At 40.3% G+C, this 24,493-nt stretch overlaps 1 protein-coding gene across 2 annotated transcripts in view; it reads right to left on the bottom strand.

Moving 5' to 3' along the window:
* SPATA6 (spermatogenesis associated 6) overlaps positions 1–24,493 on the bottom strand; it is a 54,671-nt gene that overhangs the window by 6,433 nt on the left and 23,745 nt on the right. For both annotated transcript variants that reach the window (XM_034778341.1, XM_034778342.1), the window contains exons 9-11: positions 22,977–23,017; positions 20,054–20,235; positions 6,879–6,978 (exon numbers count right to left, since the gene is read on the bottom strand). In XM_034778341.1, the coding sequence (XP_034634232.1) occupies positions 6,879–6,978; positions 20,054–20,235; positions 22,977–23,017 (323 nt within the window). The remainder of the gene's footprint in view (positions 1–6,878; positions 6,979–20,053; positions 20,236–22,976; positions 23,018–24,493) is intronic.

Raw genomic sequence — 24,493 nt, 5'->3', positions numbered from 1 at the left:
GGTCACATGTGCCTGTAGGGCCCCACAGCTATGACTCAGAGGTTGTTTGCAGTGTCCCCAGGAAGGCTCCCCTGGCGGGAGATTAGCATCCTCTAAAACCTATTGTTCTCCCTAATGGTCCTTCCCAACCAGCCATCTAGACTGATTGCATTCCGCCTAATGGGCATTCCCCAGGTGTAAACATTTGTAATAGATGCATAAACAATATTCCTAACTTCAGATACAAAAATGATACATGCCTACAAATAGGATAATCTTATCCAGTAAATCATAACTTTTTCAATGATACATCACATGACCTTGTATAAAATACATCACAGTTATGCCATAATCATATCATAACAATATCTTTATGAAGAATATGGGGGCGTAGTTCACACCCTTCCCTTGCTTATCCACACCTACTGTGCAAGAATAGAATAAAGGACTGTACAGAGTCGAAGCTAGAAGATGTTTTCAGCAGAAGGCAACTGCTGCAAGGATTAGTGAACAAATTACCTTTCACGTATGCCGTTAATATAATCAATTGGTTGAGAACACAAAACTGGGAAACAGGACAATGAATATAAAGGAAAAGAGAAATAAAATGGAGAGCAAGCTGAAAGGCCTAGGACTGTGGAAAGGCTAACGCTATTTATCATGGAGACATAGAAGGTAATGAGGGTGCATGTGTAAACAGGAAATCTGACTCTGCCCTCAGCAGGCACACTCTACAAAGCACCGAGCAGAAGGAATCAGGTGCAGTGATAAACCCTGAAATGTTTGCCAGAAGCAAATTAAATTTTGGAAGGCATAAGAAGATGCATCAAATGTAAACAGGAAGATGCTGTCCATAGAGCTGTCTGAATAACTGAGTTTTCGGTTTGCTAGCAGGTCCAAAAAAGAAAAAGAAATCAAATAAATATTCATAGGAGCAGGGACTGGAACACCCAGGTGAGCGCTGTAACCACTAGGATTATAGTTTAGAGTTGTTCTCACTCTCTCTGGCCCAACGGATACTCTATGTGGAACAGCTTCAACAGGAGATGACGGAGAGCCCCACCCAGAGTACTTTATAGCCTGGTGATTAGGGCATTCACCTGGAAGGTGGGAGACCTGAGTCCTTCTTCCAGAGTGGGGATTTGAACCAGTCTCTCTCAAGTGCCAGGTGGGTGCTCTAACCACTGAACTACTCTGTATAAGTGGGGCATGACCATTGCCTCCTCTTCCGTTTTGTGAATGGTACCTACGTCTCCTGGTGAAGCCAGCCCTTCCCTCCCCTCTGCCCCCCCCCCCCAAATCTAAATATTTCATTTCAATTAAGGCAAAATAGTTCATTTCAACACTTCCTGTTTTTTTTCTTGTTCTCAACTGAAACAATTTGCCAAAAATCAACAAATCCACAAAACGTTTTGGGCCACCCAAAGCTACATGTTTTGGCGAAAGAGCTTCAGATTAAATATTTCGCCCAGCTCTAGTTTTCCCACAAGTTATAATTAGAGCTGTAGTAGCCCCCTTTAGAATATTCTCCAGAGTTTTGGTCACAGTATTTTAAGAAGGCACTACAGATATAAAAACTAGCAAAACACAGTTGGCTGATGTTGCACTTGATCTCAAGGTCTGTGGTTATTTGGAAAGGTTAGAGACATTAGGCCCTTGCTCTCTGGAATAACAGGAATTAGAGACCCTTCCGTAGTATAACAAATTTAGACAGGAGTGGAGACCTGAGCCAAGATCTCAGTTTCTTGTATGCTAATTTGCTTGCTGTATTATTACCTCCCCTCCTCATCTGCCTCACCTACCTGTTGCCTTCTATCACAACCTAGATTTTGAGATCTCTAGGATAAGAAGTGTCTTTCTACCGGGTGTTATAGAGCACCCTGAATTATGGTCAACACAAATTAATAATACATAATAAATGTCAAAGCAATTCTCTGCTTATTTAAGTGAAGAAAGGTGATGTGAACATGAACAAAAGAGAATAAGAAGCAGAGCTTTTATCTGAAAGCCAGTCGGTTATAAGTGTACCAAAAATAAAAGATCCCATCCTGCCTGATGTCCTGCCTTCCTGTTTCTTCCCAATGGGTCTCACTCCCACCTGCCCTCCTAAATGGGATAGTCTTTTGGGGCAGGGACAGGGGGTCACAGAGACTTGCCTTACCATTGTTCAACACAGCCTATACTAGCCCATCCAATCACCTGCAGAACTGGCCATGTCTGCTCAAGCCAACACAGCACATCCTGTCAAGTCTGGGTGAGCGTGAGGGAGAAATGGTTCAATATGGCGGTAAGAGACAGGAAGCCCCTTATGCAGAGACAGCTCAGGAGTGGCATGAGGCTTTATTTTTGTGTTCTCAAATGATGACTTTTCAAGACAGGGCCAGTGGAAAAGGGGGGCTTGGAGGAAAAGACTCACATTTCCCCATTTGCAGTTCCTCTTTAATAGTTAAAAGCCATTTATGGCTTCATGGGAAGACAATGTAGCTGGTCATCAGGGTGTTTTAGCAAACTAGTAAATCCTTTTATCTTAGAGTCATGGTCTGGTATTCAGGAGAAGCAGTCAAGGACTATTGGAGCTGGTTTAGGCTGTGCAAACTTTCATTACACATAGGTGCTAGACCATCATAAAATTCAATTTGCCATCCTAAATTCATTGGAACATCAGAAGAGACTGACCTGAGCTGTACCTGCTTTTGAGTGCTTAGAACACAGAAAAATGTTACAAACATCTTGTATTTAACGGGCCTCAGTGCAGCTCACACAAGGTCATGAAGTTCATGTACAGTTTAGGGAAGGTACAGCGTGTGCACTTACATTTAGTCAAATAGACTTAACACGCACAGAAAAAAAGTCTCTCTAATAGCTTTGAAAAATAGCCAAGGGTGGACAGAAAAAATCAGATTAGGAGACTAGGTTCTCATACCTGAATATGAATGGGTGGGCACAAACATATGAATTATATGAATTTTAGTTACTGTCTATACTGTAAATCTGGGGATTCAGACCGAATATCTTTCATTTGACAAGAATTTCAGTCTGTGCGTACACCTAGTTTTGTAAATAAATTTGTAGATTCATAATTTGAAAAGTCAAATTTTTGTCCTCCCTCCAAAACAGAAGTTGCAGGAGCTCATGGATGTCATTTTAGGCTAATCAGTAACAATTCATTCTCATCCCTTCATGTAAAGAAGTCATATATAGCACCAGAGGGTCCTGTGGCACCTTTAAGACTAACAGAATTATTGGAGCATAAGCTTTCGTGGGTGAATGCCCACTTCNTCGCACTCCAAGTTCCATGCAGCCTCTCTGGGTATGTCTACACTGCCAGTTGACCTGTGTCTAGTGGCTTCGAGCCGGGGGCTCAGCGCCTGCTGGCTCTGGATTGCGAGGCTCAGACCCTTAGCCCAAGTCAACAGGCATGGGCCAGCCATGGGTGTTTAATTGTAGTATAGATATACCCTCTGAGAGCGATACTTGTTCAGTGACGTGTATCCTTAGCGCCCTCTACCAGCTGTGTGTTATATTGTACCTGCTCTGACTTTAGACAGTTGGATTTTCCTATTTACTGAAAGGTACAGTTTGACACTAATGGTGCTATATATATCAGAGGGGTAGCCGTGTTAGTCTGAATCTGTAAAAAGCAACAGAGGGTCCTGTGGCACCTTTAAGACTAACAGAATTATTGGAGCATAAGCTTTCGTGGGTGAATGCCCACTTCGTCCGATGCATCTGATGAAGTGGGCATTCACCCACGAAAGCTTATGCTCCAATAATTCTGTTAGTCTTAAAGGTGCCACAGGACCCTCTGTTGCTTTTTACAGATTCAGACTAACACGGCTACCCCTCTGATATATATAGCACCATTAGTGTCAAACTGTACCTTTCAGTAAATAGGAAAATCCAACTGTCTAAAGTCAGAGCAGGTACAATATAACACACAGCTGGTAGAGGGCGCTAAGGATACACGTCACTGAACAAGTATCGCTCTCAGAGGGTATATCTATACTACAATTAAACACCCATGGCTGGCCCATGCCTGTTGACTTGGGCTAAGGGTCTGAGCCTCGCAATCCAGAGCCAGCAGGCGCTGAGCCCCCGGCTCGAAGCCACTAGACACAGGTCAACTGGCAGTGTAGACATACCCAGAGAGGCTGCATGGAACTTGGAGTGCGAAGCTGGGGAAGCATGAAACGAGACATGAATTTTAGCGTGGGAAAAGGAGACAAGGGAGAGTTAAACAGGAAGTATGGCAGAACATAGTGATGAGGCTGGGTTGGGGGTAGAGATGAGGGAAAGTATAAAAGCAGAGTGGAGCTATGGAGAGCTTTGACAACATGTGGATCTTAGCAGATACATTTTGGATGCACTAAAAGAGGAAGAGAAGAGGGGAAGGCCAATGAGGAAGAGGTTACAGTAACCTAGGCAGGAAATTACTAGAGCATGGACTATCATCTTGGCAGTGGGTGTGAAAAGAGGAGACTAATTTTGGAAGTATTGTAAAAAAGGAAATGACAAGTTTTGGCAATGATTTGGCCATGATGGAAGAATCAAAGACTAATCAAAAATGACACTAGGCATGAGAGCCTGTAATACAGGAAAAATGGTGGTGGCATGAGACAACGGGGCGTAGGGGAACAGCCAAGACTGGGTTCACTATCGTGAATCATAGGTAGCCGCAAGATGCAGAATTGGAAGTAACAATAAGAAGCACAGAAGTAGATTTATGGATAACTACTACTGTAAAGATAGTTATGGATGAGATGACCCAGAGAGAGTGGGAGGACAGAGCTGGATGGAGTCCCAGAATGGAGTCCCAGGAACTCTGACGAAGAGGGAGAGGAGGAGAAGATAGAGCCATAGACTATAGAGCTAGTTAGAAAGGAAGGAGAAAAACCAAGACACAGTACATTGAATTGGAAGACCAGGGACAAGGAGGCGTTATCAGTCCTTTCAAAGGTGAAGAGAGAGCTAAAGCCATTAGATCTTGCCAAGATATTATCATGGGTTTCTTTTGCAAGAGTGATTTTGCCACTTGACTCTACAGAAAGCTAGTCTACAAGGTGTCAAAGAGAGTTGGTAGGAAGGAATTGTCCATATGATCAAGAGAGGAGGGAAAGTATAATACAGTAGTTGGGATTCAGTAAGATTTTCATGATGGGAGAAAAACAAGGGAATGTTTAATATGAAGAGAACGTAGAGGATAAAGATGAGGGAAGGAAGGAGGCTTGGTCTCATGTCCAGTGACAAAAAAGTGTGACAGCACCAACATCTCAAATCAACCTTTGAACAAAACTGATCTATCCATACTCGCAGTGAAACCTGAGTACAGGTATAATTGCTATTTGTGCCAGAGTGCTGAAGATGTAGGAGTTTGTATTTGTGAAGTTCTCAGTAAAGAATGGTTTAAGATACTCAGTGCTGCAGTAAGGTGGTATGGCATATATCATGCTTTGCTCACCCTCAGCTATGTTGCATGCACAGGTGGAGCGACAAGAGAAGTCTGTGCTTTGGAGATAAGAGATCTCGTGAAGGGAAATTTCTCTAACAGTATTCACCCCATACAATGGTAGAGCTTCAAGAGGGGAATTATCGGACTAAATGGAACATCACAAAAGCGTTTAACAGATTGTCATACTGTTTAACTTGTCAACAGAGCACAAAGGACATAGATGAACTTGAGCAACTTGAAACTTCAGGAAATAGGTTCAGACTAAAGAGATTTCTGGCTACATAGATTTGAGGTTTTTTAAGCACAGTTCTACTCTGAAGAGTGTTATGAAAAAAAGAAGAAGAGATGCCTTCTTGTCTTTGGATAGGGTAGCACAACAAGTCAGGAGACCAGTTTCTATTCCCAGCTGTGCCACTGACCTACTGGGTGACCTTGACAAGTCACTTCACCGTTCTGCACCTCAGTTTCCCCATCTCTAACACTAGCTCTCTTTCGTAAACCCTTTAAGTTCCATGGATGAAAACATTTAAGTATTATCACTACTGTGTAGATCTGCTCCAATTTGAGTTTTACTAGTGTTTTTACTCTCATTACCTCTGACTAGCCAATACAGCTATAGGAGAGTGACTTGGATTCCAGTCTAGCTTACAGATCAGCAGCACTGTTAATTGCATTTCAGCTACAGAATTATTGTTGGGGGACCATGAGGCAGAATGAACACATACTGACTTTCAGATTCCAGGTTGAGTTAGGCAATTATAATAAAATCTTTTTACTTGTAAATTGATTTGACCTGGAGTCACCAAGACACAAAAACGGAATCTCATTATGCCAATTTTACAAAATCATTTTCAGAGCAGAATTGCTTTTATGGCTGTAGAAGCTTAACTTTAAAAAAAATCTTGGCCTATGTTTCTAGGACTCCGACACACTAGAGTATGGGTTCACTTATCTGACTACAAATGCCCTTAAGTTCTAACTGAGAGAAGAATGAAATTCACTGATCTAGGGCATAAACTTCTTATTTACGTAAAGAACACTCTTCCTCCACCATTCAGAGAAGGTCAGGTAATGAAGAAAAAAATTACATGCATCTGAGGAATAAAGATACCTGTACAAAACAGCTGAATACAGTATCCCCGGCTGGGTGACGTTTAGGCACCTGGGAATTAAGCTTTCTGAAGTCACATAACACATTTCTATTAAGTTTATTTTAAATTGGAGCAGGAGAGAGAAATGTAAAGATTAACACAATGTCACTATCCCTTGACGCTCTGTGAGGGAGTTACCCACAACCCCGTCCATAAAGGCTGCATAGTGCTTGCCATACTGTCCATGACTTACACAGAAAAGAAACCTTTTATTACACAAAACCTATAGGAGGCACAATTTTTTTCCTAAAATATTTTGTGGCAAATAATGTTTTTTAGCTTGTAAACATAAAACTTACAAATGTTAGCCTTTGCCTAGCACTGTGTGTCCTTAAAATGTTTTTCACTCGTTTATGGATCTCTTCTCCATTTGCTGGTGTAGACCAACCAGAATTAAATCTATAAGAGAGAGGGGGAAATAGAAGAAATATTCTTAGTTTAAAGAGGGCCAACACTTTTTGCTGTGAAGTTTTTTTTTAAATTAAGAAACACAAATTATTACTTTCTATTTGGAATGTATAGAAGGTTAAAGTTCAATCCTCTCTTTCTCCTCTGGGATAGAGCTAAAGCAGTGATACTCAGACCTTGGTGGTATTCAGGAGCCAAATTAACAATCAACATTACCCAAAAGAGCCACAGTAGTGTGAATTTATTGTTTCATTTACTATATATTCATATTTAAGCAGTACAACAGGGGAAATACTTAGCATATATATATATACACACACACACACACATATATATATATTAGTATTCTCACAAAAAATGACTGACCAAAGTATTATTATTTTATCAACTACAATTGGTTAATAACATAAACCATCCTGATAAACCAAATAACATAAAAGCATCCTGATTGGTTAATAACTTAGATTGGTTAATAATTAAATCACACAGCATTTTAATATCGTGTGCAGCAATGAACCTCAGTCTGAGTATCATTGAGCTAAAGAAACCTTTCGAAGGTGTGCATTGGTAAAAGATAGCCACAATTTCAATGATGTGCAAGCGTTGTCCATATTATCTGTGCACTGATTTGTAACTGTAAAGTTTGTGTGTCATATCTGTACTATTGCTATGGTATAGAAAAGCTAAACAATCATTTCATCCCCAGCAATGAAGTCCCATTTTCTCTTCTTACATGAAGAATTAGATTCATTAAATTCCCTCCACCAAAATGAATCAACAGAACAAACCCCAAACCACCAAAAAATCCCTGAAAGTCACAAAACAGTTTTATGAAACTGCAAATTCAGTTTCCATCTTACAAGACGTAGCAAAGTTTTAAGTCTTAATTTTTTTTTAAAAGACGCCCATATCAAAGAAGAAACTCCATCTGTTAATGCAAAACAAACGGATGGATTTTATTCTTTCATGACATGCACCCTGTTTATTTCATTTTACTTGAAAAAGTAATTTAAAAAGATTTCAGTTTTACCTTTGCCCATGCATTTAACTTTTCAGAATAGGAGTTAATCTTAAATAGTTATTTTTCTCCACTAAGATTTTGGGATCAGCTCTTTTTACACGCGTTCTTCATTGCTGACCTACACTTTTGCTGTCTCTCTCACACACCCCTCGCCAAACTCTTTACTATGTTAGAATATTATTATTCAGGTTGCAAAGTCCAGCACTCAGAAGTTAGGAGGTGCCAGAATTAAGGTTGCCTGTGCAACCTTAATTCAGCCCCCTTACATCTACGCATTACGATACAGTCTTTCATTAGATGATCAAGTACAATTTTTTCCCACAAGACCTCTGCCTCAATCAGTGCAGTGGATTTCTTCTGAAGATAAAACAGGGCTGTGTAGTGAAGGAGGCTGTTATCTGTACAACGCCTGTCTCATTTGTTGCAGAATTTGGAAGAGTGCAGAATGAGGCCAAGGACCGCAGGAAGAGAAAGGCTGGTCTTCTGGTTAAGGAGTTGAATGCTGCCTGGAGGATGGGTTTCTATTCCTCCTGCTGCCACAGTGTTTCTATGTGATGCTGAGGAAGTCACTAAACAATATGTGATCATGCAATTAAAGACTATGACAATGCATATGCACAAGGGAGATGAATTAAGGTTGCACAGAGAATTTTAATTCTGCCATTACATAACTTTAGAGTGTTTGACTTTGCAACCTTAAAAATGTTCTTTTAACAGTTTTTCTGTGTGTAATTTCCTAGATTTTTAAAATAGCCAACTGAAAAAACAGGATTTCTACCATGTTGCATCATATTAGCAGGGATGGAACTTTTAGATCCACTACACTGTCCTCTGCTACTTGAACTAATGGAGTAACTGATAGCAATAGTTGGTTGTCAACCTCTGTGAGGACCAGCAGTAGAGTGGTATGGGACCTTTGCCAGCAGGTTTCACAGATCTCTCCCCCCAAGCCCTGTCACCTTGCCCAGCTAGTTCCACTTCCCCCTTTCCAGCTCCACACCTGATGTCTCTCTCTGCTCCCCACACAGTAGCTCCCAGTCTCTCCTCTCAGGCGCCTCATCCCATCAGTCTCCCCCACGCCTCCTCCCCCGTTACTTTCCCCAGTATCCACCTACACTGGTTCCTAGCTCCAGTCTCTTTGTCCAGCAAGTCCCAGTTTAAGAAGTCTCTACTGAACATGTGTGAACTGCAATTTTTCAATGGCTTACAATTTGGCCAAATTTGGGGAGATTTTAATGTGGACAACACAGGGCCATACTCTGAGAAATTTCAAGTCCCTGCTCAAAAGCACGGAGATGCTAGAGCAGTTTAAAGAAAAGAGAACTCGAATTCTTAAACATGGACAAAATGTACCTTTCACTAGCCTCTTTCTCAGAACTCAGGGAATCATTTTGGCTGAAATTTTCAAAACCAAAATCAGCCTGAGGCAGACACCCAGCATGGAAAATTTCAGCCCAAACAGTTGAAGTCTGGTAAAATTATAAACTACTGAAAATAGGGTCTTATGGGACATGTTGGGCAACCTTAATAATAGGCCGGGCTACCACCCCAGCCTAGAATTATTATTGATTGCTTAGGCACAGTTGCTAGATAAAAGGTGGGAGGGAAGGCTGTTTTTTGCTGACCAAGAGTTTGCAAAGAAGGAAGGCTAAACTGATGATGATTAAATATGTTTATAAAAAACCCAAAGGTATTGCCAGGGCAGGTGGAGCTTGTCACCCTTGGTAGGCAGCTCAACTAGGAGAAGGGAAACTCCAATTTCAAACCAAAAGGTCGCAGGTTTGGATAGCTGACCTATAAAGCTCACCCAGCAGACATGCTCATGTGAACTGACGTCTATGTCAAGTTCCCCAGAGAGCTAAGATGTTCCCTGCAAGCTATGTACAGCAGCCTTGTTTGACTACTGTAACTAGGAAAAGGTCGCTAAAAGAAGTTAAAGAAGCAAGTGAATACGCAGACGTGCAAGTTGGAATGTAGAACATTCTCTGGAGGAAGTCTGGAACTATGCGAGGTCTGAAAATGAGGCGAATAGTAAACATGACACGTATACAAAAGATCATAGGGAAAGCTGTAGAGCCAAGATGCTGGTGGAGGGTTACAAAAATCTATTACTCGGGGAATTAAACTTCCTGAAATAGTGTTGTAAATTGTTCCAGATGAAACCATGCACAGGCATATGATGGAGATTACCAGAAGGTTGGACTGACTAATGGATGTTAAATTGTGTTGGGAAGATGTCACTATCCGTATAATAAGTTGACGTGCACCACAGTTAGGAGAGTTCTCATAGACTTTAAGGTCAGAAGGGACCATTATGATCATCTAGTCTCACCTCCTGCACAACGCAGGCCACAGAATCTCACCCACCCACCCACGCCTGTAACAAACCCCTAACCTATGCCTGAGTTATTGAAGTCCTCAAATCGTGGTTTAAAGACCTCAAGATGCAGAGAATCCTGAGAGGATCAAAAGAGAAGTTTTTCGATGAGTTGCTGTGCCTTATTGGAAACATACCATCCAATGAGAAGACATTTATTGGAACAGATCTAAAATGCACACATTTGAACTGACAAGGCTGGATATGAAGCAGGCCATAAGGCACTGGAACCATAAACACATTTTCCATGAGGGGGGAAAGGTTCTACAGACTTGTCTGGCATTGGAATTGGTGACTGCACTTGCAGAAGAGGGAAAGCCATCTCATAACTTGTGCCAGTGGAGGACAAGTCCCAAATTGATTTCTTAGATAGATCACAAATAATTAATTGTAAGGTAATTTACCCAGAGAGCGCACTGTGAAACAGCACAGACTTCTCCTTATGGACTCCAGAATGCAGAAACGTCTGAGCCCCTGGGCACCAGTGAGGCCTAAGTGATGGCAACTTAAAGATGGGAATGAGAAAACCTTCAAACAAAGAGTAATGCACAGACTTCCTGACTATACACAGGGATGGGTGGAGGACAACTGATTCAAATGAAAGTAAACTGCTAGAAATGGCACATGAAGTGCTAGAAATGATGTAACCAACGCCAAAAAGGATATGAAGGGAGATTTGGGTGGTGGACTCCTCAAGTTAAAGAATCTGTTGGGGGTGAAAAATAGTAACCTTCAAAAAAAAAATATGCTGGTCAGTGGCTTGAGGAGAGATAAGATGGCATACATGGAGGCAAAAAAGCAGCCAAAACAAGTGTTGTGGGGGCTAAAAGTGTGGCCCGTGATGTGTTATATAACCGACTAGGAGGACATGAGGGAGAGAAGACCATCAAAAGACTTGCCAAGGCAAGAGAGAAAATGTTGAAAGACGTGAACAAGTTTGCTTACACTAGAAATGAATAAGGAATATTGCAAATAAATGGAGAATTAATTAGCAAAGTTTGGAGTGATTACTGTGAAAGAGGGATGAATGAGGAGAACCCAAAGGAGGAAATAAGAACATGCAAGCTGAACTGATGGATTGCATACAGAAGGAAGAGGCTACAGAGGCACTTAAGAAAATGAAAAAGGGGGAAGTACTTGGGCCAGATGACGTACTAGTGGGTGAAATGAAATCACTGGGAATGGAAAGTATTAAGTATCTTATATGTTTGTTTAATTATATTCTTAAGAAAGGGAAAATGCTGGATGAATGGCATGAAAGCTTTGTGGTGCCTATTTTTAAACATAAAGGAGATATTCCATTGTGTGCTAATTATCAACCAATTAAGCAGATATCACCTGCTGGGAAAGTATGGAAGAAGATTATTGAAAAGTATTTATGTGGAATGGTTGAAATTTGGAAGGATCAGGCTGGATTCATGCCAGGGAGGAGCACTATTGATGCCATATGTGCACTATGAATCCCCACGGAGAAGTTCAGAGAAAAAAGATGGCAGTTGAGTCTAGTCTTGGTGTATAATTATGTACCATAAGAAATAGTTCGGTATAGTGTGTAACAGAAGGGTTTCCCAGAAGGATACCCCGTCATATCCAGGATATGTATGACAGAGTGACTACCATAGACAAATTGAATGGGGCCACAGTAGAGATTTTCCAGTAAATGTTGGCCTATGTCACAGGTCAGTTTTGAGCCCCTTTATGTTTGTGGTTGTCATGGATGTGCTAAGTGAGAATATATGAAGGGAGGTGCCTTGGAATCTGCTGTTTGCTGATGGCTTAGTGATATATGTGAAAGATTGAGAGACTCTGCAAGCCAGCTTTGAACAATGGCAACATAGTTTTGAGTGGTTGGACTTCAAGTGAATGTTGGTAAGATCAAGGCTAGGATAATTGAAGGAGGAGGACTCACCAGAAAAGATGATATATGCAGAGAGCTTAGAAGAGTGAAAGTGATTAAATATCTAGGCTCAATGGCTCATGATAACACAAAAACCAGGGGTCACCCCATGAAATTAATAGGCAGCAGCTTTAAAACAAACAAAAGGAAGTAATTCTTCACACAATGCAGAGTCAACCTGGAGAACTCGTTGCCAGTGGATGTTGTGAAGGCTAAAACTACAACAGGGTTCAAAAAAGAATTAGATCAGTTCCTGGAGGATAGGTCGATCAATGGCTATTAGCCAAGATGGTCAGGGAGGCAACCCCATGCTCTGGGTGTCCCTAGCCTCTGACTGCCAAATGCTAGGAGTGGAAAACGGGATGGAACACTCTATGACTGCCTGTTCTGTTCATTCCCTCTGAAGCACCTGGCACTGGCCACTGTTGGAAGACAGGATAGTGGACTAGATGGATTATTGGTCTGACCCAGTATGGTCATTCTTAGGATGATGATTCCCCCCGAGTAATGCCTGGCACTACTCTAAAGCTCTGTGGTGGAGGTGGCAGCAGCTGACCTCAATAATGTTAAAAGGCAGAGTATCTAAAATTGTAATTCGATCCATCTTAAGATATGGAACAGAAAGTTGGCCAGCCACAATAAAGGAAATCAGTATGCTCTCCACCATAGAAATTAAGTCACTGAGATGGTCAAAGACAGAACAAGAAGCTATGGTCTCAAGTTACAGTGGGGGAGGCCTAGGTTGGATATTAGGAAAATCTATTTCACAAGGAGGGTGGTGAAGCACTGGAATGGGTTACCTAGTGGAATCTTCATCCTTAGAGGCTTTTAAGGCCTGGCTTGACAAAGCTTTGGCTGGGATGATTTAGTTGGTGTTGGTCCTGCTTTGAACAGAGGATTGGACTAGATGACCTCCTGAGGTCTCTTCCAACCCTAATAGTCTATGATTCTATGAAATGGTTGGACATTCTATGATAGGAAACAAAATGAGGTTGTAAGGGGCCTAATGTGGGTTTCTCCAAGTGAATACAAGTTGAGGGACGCTGGTCTACATTGGTATGGGCATATCAAGCAGAGATCAGACAGCTACATCAGTAGGATGGCTCTTTCATGGTTGTGCACAGAAGATGACCGAGGGGAAAGACTAAAGGCACTGCACATTGGCCTTTCTGAGGTCTATTGCTATCTGGTCAATCTGCACAACAGCCTCGTGTACGATCATGAGTTCTGGAAGAAGACTCAAAGTCATCGACCCCCAAAAGGGAAGTGGCAAGAAAGATGACAATGATAATCCAAAGGTTTCGATGTGATCTAAACTCTCATGCTTCAGAGAATAACCAACCTCTAACTGAGCAACTCCAAATATGGGCAGGTTATTCCATATGTGTTCTACTTCAAGATTCCTGTTCTTTCCTCCATTTTTCTGTATCCATTTTACCTGTTCTAAATTATTTGTTATTTGGTATGCCTCCATGTCTTCCCTGTAAACAGTCCCAATCTTTTCAGCCTATCCTCCTACAGAATATTTGCATGCATCTAATCATTTGTCATCCATTTTTGACCCCCCTCCTGTTTCTACTATCTCCCTTTGGAGAGAGAATGTGTAGAATTGACACAGTCATCCAGGTGAGGGTTATCACTGATTTATATATCAGCATATTTTCAGATTCCTTATATAGTTTAAGATTTTGTTTGCTGTTTAACCAGCACTGAGGAGATTTTTTTCCATTAAGCCAGACATAATGTCTTTTTCTGGAATGGTTACAGTTAATTTAAAACCTAGCAGTGTGGATGAACAGTTCAAATTATTCTTTTCTTCTCGAGGTAGAACCTAAAACCAAAACAAATCTTGTCAGAGGAACAGATTTTAAGTAACCATTCTTAGAAAAAGGCAGAGTGGTCTGTTGACTTTTCTTAATTGATCTGCCATCAGAGAAATTATGAGTGAGAGGGCTGGATTCTGCATTTTTGTCATGTAACTGAACTAGGTCTGAACATTACAAGGAATACACTATATTATTATCCAATAAATTGCTAGAAACCTGCAGCTCTGCTGAAATGCTCTGACAGAGAATGAACTAGAGCAGGTTAGAATGAAATAACGACCCCCCTCTCCCCCCCTCCCCCCAAAAAAAGAAGAGCAGGGTTAGTAATGTGATCTTCCAACTTCTGGTCACTAATTTCAAACCCTGGCACTGGGTAAATTGCTGCTGAACTTGTGCATGTAAAAAAATGTAGATTTGCAAGTAATTCAAGTGTGCCAGTTCCTATTTCCACAATGAAACATAGTCCATGAGAGCATGGTGCTTTGTCTCATGTATACAGCAATTTCAATTTGTCAGATTTGCTTGTGTTGTTTAATACTGGAAAGAGAGGTCAGATATGTGGCTGTAGTTTACAGTATTTGCTTTTTTGAAACAGGAAATAAAGCGGCTAAAGTTTGTTTGGAGGATTTCAAAGCACTGTTACTGATCTTATGTTTATAAATATCCATTAGGGGTCAGATGCTCTATCTAGGAAAATATAGAACCATATTTGCTATTTTAGTCACTCATATGAGATGTATCCATGTACCACAGCAGAAGACAAAGTATTTAGTGCAAAAGCTATATGCATTTCTTCAGTGGCATTACTGAACAATCCACTAGTCTGCACTGTGGTATAAGAAATGTTTGTTGATCACATCAGCCCTGAACTTAATTTACAAAAATCAAAACCTTAAGTATGATTAAAAACAGTATCAGCTCCTTTTTAATTAGTTTTGCCAGTATCTTTACTGTCTAAATTTAGTAATAACTATAAAGCCTAATCCACATGTTAAGTCAATGTTAATATTTACACCAATCAAAAGTCATCCGAAAATAAAATGATGCCAGAAAATGTAACACCCATAATCTAAATTGAAACCATCTAATGATGTGATAACTCCTATTGGAGATATTTTATAAAATGGCTTTCAGAGCACAGCTTCTTAAATTATAAATAAAGGAATTTCAGTTGCCCCAAACCACTAATAATGCATTTTAAAAACCACTAGCTACTTATTTATGTGATTAAGGTGTCAGTATTCTATTGCAATGTTGGAGGAAGTCATTTCATTTCAATGGCTGTTTGCCCTGATAAACTTCTATAGCTGTATTCTGTCATACTTCCAATTTTCCTTGGGCCTTGCAGACATTCTGCAGTTACATCAGTTTAAATTGTTTATTGATTCCAATAGATTGTATAAACACTTTGGAAGTATAGCTCAGTGACCTAGAAAACGCCAGATCAGAGAAGTTCTCATCATTCATTTCAAAGATGCTATGTCAAGTACGATCTAAGGTACAAAACTATTTTCCCTTGGAATGTGACTAAAGACATTTATTTTCTTTTATGAGGTAAGGATTTTTTTTTCAAGTCATGCATACAGACAACATTTACCTTAGTGCAAAAAAAAGAATTAAGTCTGGATGTTATAACACAGATGAATACAATTCTCAGACATCCACTAGGATGGAACAGACTATTAGAAATTCAAATAGATGTGTATACTATTTAAACACCAGCTTACAACTCTAAACTTGTATAAAAAGTAGGTATTTTCAAATGTCAGACAGTCCAAACCTTCATTTGCACATAGCAAGAAACCCTACGCCATCTTGGATAGCAGAGTTAATGCAAAAGCTTACTGCAGAACGTTTGAATCAGGTATAACTCCTTCCCCACCAACAAACCTTCCAACTGTGTGTCTAAATGTGCGCAGGTGGCCTCCATGAAGAATTTTATCAACTTCAAAGCAGAAACGTCATGCTGAGAAGAAACTACATAGAAGGACAAACTATCACAGGACAGAAATCAATAACGTACTGTAGTAGCAGATTCACAATTGGAGAGCTCTAGTGCAAGACAGAAAAAGGAAGGGAAAAAAAAAAAAGAAATAACTCCTTAGCTAAATATAATCAGACAAGCAGCTAAAAGAATCTTTGAGAAACTACCCATGTAACATGAGAGATCATCCAGAAAAACCAAATGGATAGAACTTGGATACTTTGTATCTCTGCAGTACTCATGGTAACCAGAAGAAGTAACTTTATTCCCAGTTAAAGGATAGGAAGTGGCTACTTACCAAAAACAACCTGTTCTCGGCATATATTGCCGACACAGAGAGATGCTGTAAGCAGTGGTCTTACTGGCATAATTATGTCAGGAAGAGGTGTGATTTTTTTTTTTGCTGACCTGATTATGGCAGTAAAAGCCCGCCTGTAGATATAGCTATACCAGTAAAAGCTATATGGTTTATAGTATATAGCTTAGTTCAGTTTCCAATCACAAGAAACTATACTTGTATAAGCACCTTTATACTGATATCGCTGCTTCCAGACTATGTCGCTTTTGCTGCTTTAAGTGTGAAGGAATAGCTACCACCACCACATTTTTTTAAAGTGTAGACAAGTACTAAGAGTCGTACGATGGCAGTACATAATTGTTTTGAGCAGTACCTGGTGGGTGCACTCAATTCCTCTTGAGTGCTAAATTCTGTAGACAGGGAATGCATCATCCCTTCTAATGGTCCCTCAGTTCCTTTACACCCCCAGAAGCCCTGTACAGAGCTGGGCTCTGAAGCAGAAAAGAGGTAGCTCTATGAAGGCACACAGAGAACAAGAGCTCTTGCTGATAAATTTGTTAGTCTCCAAGGTGCCACAAGTACTCCTGTCCTTTTTGCAGATACAGACTAACACGGCTGCTACTCTGAAGCTTGCTGATAAGTAAACTCGTTTAATTTAAAGCATGAAGGCTAGCCAATCAGCTTCTAAGGAGGTGGGTCTTAAATAATGTCCTTTAATACCACCATTTGCTCTGGATGTGGTGTCAAGAAAATAGTGATTCGTAGGTGTGAACTGACCTCTAGGTAGCAGCCCTACAAATTTCACATAAGGGTACATTGCATGTATACACCATCAACTTTGCAATGCCCTTGTTGATCGAACCCTTAAGCATTCAGGCACATCTGGTATATATCAAAACTGGATGCATTTTCTTATCCATTGTGACAGTCTTTGAGCTCAGGTGGTTGATCTTCAAATTCTTCTCCAGAGACCATAAATTTTCTGACTTCTGAAATGGCTTAGTCCTGTTTAAGGAGAAGCCAGTGCTCTTGACATCCATGGTGTTCAACTTCACCTCCTCAGCATAATTATGAGCATTGTGAAAGAGACAGGCAGAGATATCAGTGATTGAGATGAAAAGTCAGATATAAATTGGTCTAGATTGGGGTAAAGTAGCCACTGGTCTTTGTGGAGTACGGTATAAGGTGACAGATCATCAAGGCCTGTAACTCAAACCCTCCTGGCCAAGTTAACTGTGACAAAATAGGAGATCTTCACTGAAAAGCAATGAAGAAAGCAAGACCCTAAAAGCTCAAACACCTTCCCATGAGTCTATTTAATACCAAGTTCAAGTCCCAAAGTTGAGTAGGTTCCTGAACAGGAGTGTACAAGTTTGTATGACTTTTAAAGACGTGTTTCACCGGGGAACAGACAAAGCCAGAGCACCTTGTCACAGGGCCAGGTTCAGGGCCAGCATAAGCAGTAATAGCAGATGGAAACTGCAGATGCTTACCTAAGAACAGCTTTGATAACAGAGACAGAAGAAAGTCTAAATCAATTGGAACTGGACAGGAAACCGGGTCACAGCCTCTACGGTGAGCAAACTTTTAAAAACAGTTATATTTACCAGCATTCTTCTGTCTAGTGGAGGTGGCTTTCTGGACTCCATTTTAAGATATCTCTATAACATGAGACAAAGGACCTTGAAGTCTGGATGCATTACCCTTCTGGGACAGGAGATCTTGACTCAGGGAGCGAGTGAATAAACAACCTTGGGACAAAACTAGAAGCCAAGAACCTGGGATGAAATCATAACTCCATTGAAGTCAAAGGCAAAACTTCCATAGACTTCAATGGAGCCAGGACACACATGATCAACTGGACCCATATTGGATTAACTAAGATCATCCAACTCTATGCTGCCAAAACTTTCCCAGTACTCTGGGAATGAGAGAAAACAGAAGAAAGGAGTAAAAAGAGACTCTCTTGGCAATGCAAAAGAAAGGAGTCCTACACATAGATCTTTGACTGTTCTCAAGCAAACCTGATTGTGGTTTGTTGTTCTGACTTGGAGAGGGATGAATCCATGTTACAGCGATCCCACCTGGCAGGAATCACACAAGCACCTGAGGGCAGGAGTGACCACTCATGATGCTCCACACCTTTCAGACTGAAATCAGCAGTTAGGAAGTTTTTACACGTGCCAGTTGCAGAATGGAAAGGATTACTTCAAACTGGATGCATGATTCTCAAAGCCCAATTTGTCTCTCAGCACACCAGAAATGACCAAGTATCATGCCTGTGCATTCTCTTCTCAGCTCCAACCAAAGAACTTCGATCTTTAGCTGGTGGAACCCATTTCAATGCTTGTAAAGGAATCCCAAACAAGGGGATGATTTCAGCTTGAGATTTTGCATCAGGCTTTATCATCTAGCAAGGCTTAGCTGCCAAATTACTTGTGCTTGGGGAGATGGGGGTTTTCATAGGAGAAAACCACCTGTATGTATGCACTATTGGAGCCTCTTCCAAAAGCAAGTTATGGACCAGTCTTACAATGTTTTTGGGCCCTTTTTGAGAGTCACAGCCTTTAGCGGAGGGGTAGTCAATAGGCAGACTGCAGGCCAAATCCGGACTGCCAGGTGCTTTTGAATGGACCCCAAAATTCTGTTTGTTTACTTAGTATTGTTATTTTTTTATTATTTTCTCTGGAGTCTGGACCTTGACTATACCTTGACACAGTTCTGAATCTCTGCTGGGGAGAGACCTGTGAAGTGAAACAGCAAGAATGTTGACCTGATTTTGAGCTGGACTGGCAAAGATGAGTACCATGCAAAAAAAAGCTAAAGGTTGTTTTCAAAGTGTTGTTCTCGCCTGTCTACTGCCTGTGAAAGACCCACACAAAAGAAAAGGGGGTAAAATTAAGGTCACTATGCCTAATCAATTACACACACAGAGTTATCAAATACACAAACAAGGAGAAAAAAGAGAAACATTAACACACAATACACACTAACCTCTCAGTTATAGCAGTGAGAACGCTGTAAAAGTGTCAGGCAGAGGGCGATGGTAAGGGGACACCAACTTAAACTCTAACGATGTTTTAAAAGCCAGCCCACATATGCCCCACTAAAACTATATTTCTACATATTTTTAAAGAAAACCCTAAAGTAAAGTTTCTATTTATAAAAAGAAGCTGTAATTGTATTAGATATAAATACAAACAAATATTGGGGTTGAAAAAAATCAGAAGTAAAAAGTTGAAAACACCTTCAGAATATTTTACCAATGCAATCACCACATTTAAGTTCTTGATGTTTAAGTCAGTCTTTGGAATATTAGCATTTTGCTCGAGAGATATAATAAACATTCAGAGCCAAAACTTGGACTGAGTTATACCAAATATTAGAAACATGCAATTGGAGAAGAGATTTTTATTGCCATGATATCGGGACCCATGTCAGTTGGGCTGTACTGATGCAGTTGAGAGAAGATTGACACCCTAAGTTTTGAACGTGTGATCCTTTGATGACAGCTCAAATGACTACATAAAGTAACAGGAAATCCACAGTCATTTTAGCCTGTATAACCCCAAACAGTCAACCTACGGTTATGCAAACATAACTGTTATTCAACTATTGCCAATTGTTCCAAAATTTCACAAACAAATGAAAACAAGCCTTTACCTTTCTCTAAGAGAAGAACGGTTGAGTACAGGACTTGAGGAATGTTTCTGCAATGAGGAGGGTGCTGAACGTATTAACGAACTAGTAGAACGAAATTGCCTACTAGCAGTACCCGACATCGGGTGCTCATCACAGCTGTCAGAAGAGCCATCTAAGTCTTTCCCATGATAAGACCTGATAATCTGTCAGAGAAAAAACAGCAGCAGAACTTCAAACAATATATTATAAGTGCCTAGGTTATGCCTGTGCATAAGCTAACAGGGAGCAGAGACGTACACTTTCCACTTTTTCTGTATGTAAAACAAAGTTTAAAAATTAGACTTGTCTGTATTAAGAAATACACATAAGACAATTATTTATAGAGATTTGCATATAACATAGGAGTGGGAATGGCAGCACCCCCCATATTAAGATTGCATTCCAGGCTAACCCCCTGTTTTCAGTCACTGATATCTTTTTGAAGTTTTCACCTTTCTGGCTGAAATTTTCCAGGATTGGTTCTGAACTGGGACTTTTTAGTCTCAGCAAAAGCTCTTCAGCCATATTGGATTATCAAACAAGATGGTGGTGGGGAGGGAGACAACATTTTCCCCATTATAAAAGAATTTTTTGCAATTTTTTTGGACCAGCTACAGAGCTGAAAAAAATTAAAGGCAAAAATCTGAAACAGCCCTCACTGAAGAAAGTGCCTTGCAGGTTTCTAGTGAAAAGAGACTTTGGAGATTTCCACTGGAAGTGTTCTCTATTTGCCCAAGTTATGACCCTTTAAAAAACTGACTACTACACCCATACAGTGTATTTTGCATGGGTTTTCTCTCTAAGCTTGTAAAGTGCTAAGGAAAGTTACACCTTGCACGCTTGAGTGATGGGGTTTGCTGCTAATGAAAAATGTGCAAGCAGTGCAAAGGGCTTAGAAAGGTTGCTATATTCCTTAAGTTTCACAGAAAGGTGCCCCACTGTGATGAACCTTTTTTAGTATCCCACCATCTTGATCCAGCATCTCACTCCCTGCTGGTCCCATCAACTAGGGCCAAATTCTTGATCTCCAGATACTGCTCCAGCCCCATAAGGGAGATCTTTGGACACTGTAGAGATGTCAGAAAAGGCTCCATGACAAAGATGTGGGGCAGGATAAGGATGCACGTTTTCCAGCTTAGGGGAACAGGCCACGGCTCATCTTGTTTGCCATGCCCACTTATGCAGAAATAGCATTTCTAGATCAAGATTCAATCTGTTCCCATATATTCCTACAAAAAGAGTCATCATAGCCTTATTCAAATGTAACCTTGACTAAAGCTTCACACCATTTGCCCTTTAAAGCTTCCTGTACCCTGTGGGAGAAAGGAATTGGATTTGTTATTTTACATCACACATGTACAGGAACTCAATAATATTCCATGGAATTGTCCATGCTAGCCAGGAAACCCTCTGAAAGGCAGGACTGTATCTAACCCCATTGTATAAGACAGTATTTTTAGGTGAACTTTAACCAAAGTTTAATGCCCCAGTCACACCACACAGAAGACCTAAATTAACAAATAAAAGCCAGGAGAGTCCTAACATTTTGGCCCCATGAGCTAATTCACCTAACAACTTTAAAAGAGGCAGCTGATGTTTGTTACAAAATTAGAATCCCATTTAAATGTAATCTTCAGATTAAACACACACACACAGACAAACAGCATGCCCAAATATCATCTGCTTTATTAAATTTAACACTGATTTCCCCTTAAGAGCTACATTGCACCAATAGTAATTCTCAGGTCCTCTTACTCTACACAATATTAACAACATCTAGTTCAGAGCTATACAATTATTTTTGGCAACATAAAAGGTATATTCCCTTTTGCCTGTATTTTTTTGTTGGAACCAGGAATGCTTAAGGGCATCAGGAGAGTGATGAATTTAATCTGTATCTGTGATATCTATATGCTCCAAACAATGACTGCCACTAACATCTTCTTCCCCATTTGAGAAAAATGGATTTGAATTAAAACATCCATCATAAAAGCATATTTAGAAGTTCTCTGTACAGTTTATCACTTATCACTATGGAATAATCCAGAAGCAGCACAATATATTAGACTTACATGCCACATAAAACTGCAGTCCTACATGGTGAAAATTGAGACACTGACAAGACAGTTTGGCCTGAACCAAAGTTTTATCCTTTTAATTCACTTTTCTTCTCCCTCCCTGCATCACCTCTCTTGACAGCCATTAGGCAATCTAATAGGCACACACACACAATAATTAACCGTCTACAGTCTGCTAATAAAATTTCCGGGGTATTTCAGGAAAAACAAAAATTAGGAAAAAAGGATAAACAAGTTACATCTCATTTCACACGTCTATCAGGTGGGTGAGATAAACAAGCCCCTCCATCCCAACCAAGAACCTGGGGAAAGCAGCTAGCTGAGAAAGGAAAGACAAAACTTGAGAATAAGCACAAGAGCCAAACATTTGAAGTAATGAGCAGCAATTTAAAAATAAAAAAATGTGGGCCCTGTTCTCATTTACACCAATGCTCTGGTGAGACAAGGGATCCTCTTGAAGTGAACGTAAATGTAATTTCACACCCACTTTAAAGTGCCTTGACTCACCCCGGCATCATAAAGTGAAAGTGACTTTACTGGGTAAACCAATAAAAATTGGGTCCTATAACTGCAGAACATGATTTACTATGAATGTATGTCCATAGTGTTAACAGTTTGTTTATGCAGAATGTTTTGAGAATGCTTTATAGTACAAATGGAATATCTATATTTAATAATGGTCCAATATACAGCATCAAACAACAAGATGAAGAAGTTGTATACTTGATTTCACTCAGGCACCTTCAACAGAAATCCCACACACTTTTCTATTCCACACACTCCAAAACAGAGACAAATTTACATGCGATTTTATTTGCATTACTTACTTTAGTAAGCTTGGGTCTATAGCTGCCAAGAAGAGAAGGATCTGGAAAAAAGTGCACCCCAGCAGAATTTTTAAACAAGTTTTGAGACGATAGGTCTAGAAGCTACATGCAGTTTAGGAAAAAAAATTTAAAAGTCTTTCCCAAAAATCACTTATAACTCACCTTTCAAACAGTAGCCAAAGCAATTTACTGTTATATATTTACATGCATTTACATTCTTCAGATGCAATTTACATGCATCCGAAGAAGTGTTTTTTTACCCACGAAAGCTTATGCCCAAATAAATCTGTTAGTCTTTAAGGTGCCACTGGACTCCTCGTTGTTTTCGTGGATACAGACTAACACGGCTCCCCCTCTGATACGTGATATTTTGAATTACACAATGTAATGTCACGGCCATTAGTGTTTTAGGGTTTTAATTTCTTCATCTGACAACAATAACTTCAGGTTTGACTGCAACCTAAGGCTATGTCTACATAGAGACCTTACAGTGGCACAGCTGTACTGATGCAGCTGTGCTGCTGTAAAATCTCTCACGTATCTGCTCTATGCCAATGGGAGAGAGCTCTCCTGTAGACATAACTAAATCACTCGCAACGAGCAGCGGTAGCTATGTTGGTGGGAGACGGGACTGTGTGCTCCGGCGGATCAAAGCAAGTTCGATATAACATGGTTTCACCTATAACGCGGTATGATTTTTTGGCTCCCGAGGACAGCATTATATCGGGGTAGAGATGTACCTACAAGGTAAGAGTGAGTTCACCTAATAATATCTAATGCTTAGTTCTTCTGTGCAACTTTAGATATCCAGAGAGCAGGAGAAACAGAAAGGGGCTACCATTCTATCTACAGATACATGCACAGAAATCCCACTGATATCAATGGCTCCCAAGTTTTAATACAATGTGCTTATATCTAAAAGAGGTCATATATTTGGGATCCTTCAGGATGAAAGCTTCCCTCTTAAGCACTGGGTCAAACCCTTCTTTAATTAAAAGCGCTATAGTATCTGTAGAGCCAATTTTTCAATAACTGTCTCTGATTCTGCAGGCACAAAATGAATTTAGTATCTAATTTGGGGGTGCAACCAACTAACCAAATTTCTAAATCCCCTCCTAGAAAGCAGACAGGACCTCCAGTTTTCAGTCTCATCCAAAAGATCAATATATACTTGCAGTAAACTGCATGGACTCAGTTAGCTACCTCCAGAAGGATGAAAGAGGACCGAGCTGTCATTTCTAGGATTAGAACATTTGATTCCAGGAATCTGTATTTTTCAGAAGTCTGATCCTTATAACTGTTATACCCCAGAACATAGGCAGGGGGTTGCTCTCTACCAAGGAATCTTATGACTGTTAGAAGTGACAACTCTTTTCTGAGGTAGATTTCAGTCCCCTAGTGACTGGCCCAAGACCACTAACTCATTTCATATAAATGCTTGATGCTTCTAAGGTGGTAACGTGGCTTTAATATTATCAAACTGCAACAGATTCAAGTTTATGACCCTGAGGTGAAAG

The sequence above is a fragment of the Trachemys scripta genome, chromosome 8 (assembly GCF_013100865.1).
Source record: "Trachemys scripta elegans isolate TJP31775 chromosome 8, CAS_Tse_1.0, whole genome shotgun sequence".
Classification (NCBI taxonomy): Eukaryota; Metazoa; Chordata; order Testudines; family Emydidae; genus Trachemys; species Trachemys scripta.
Note: the sequence above shows the minus strand (reverse complement) of the source record. Positions and strands in the feature narration are given on the sequence as shown.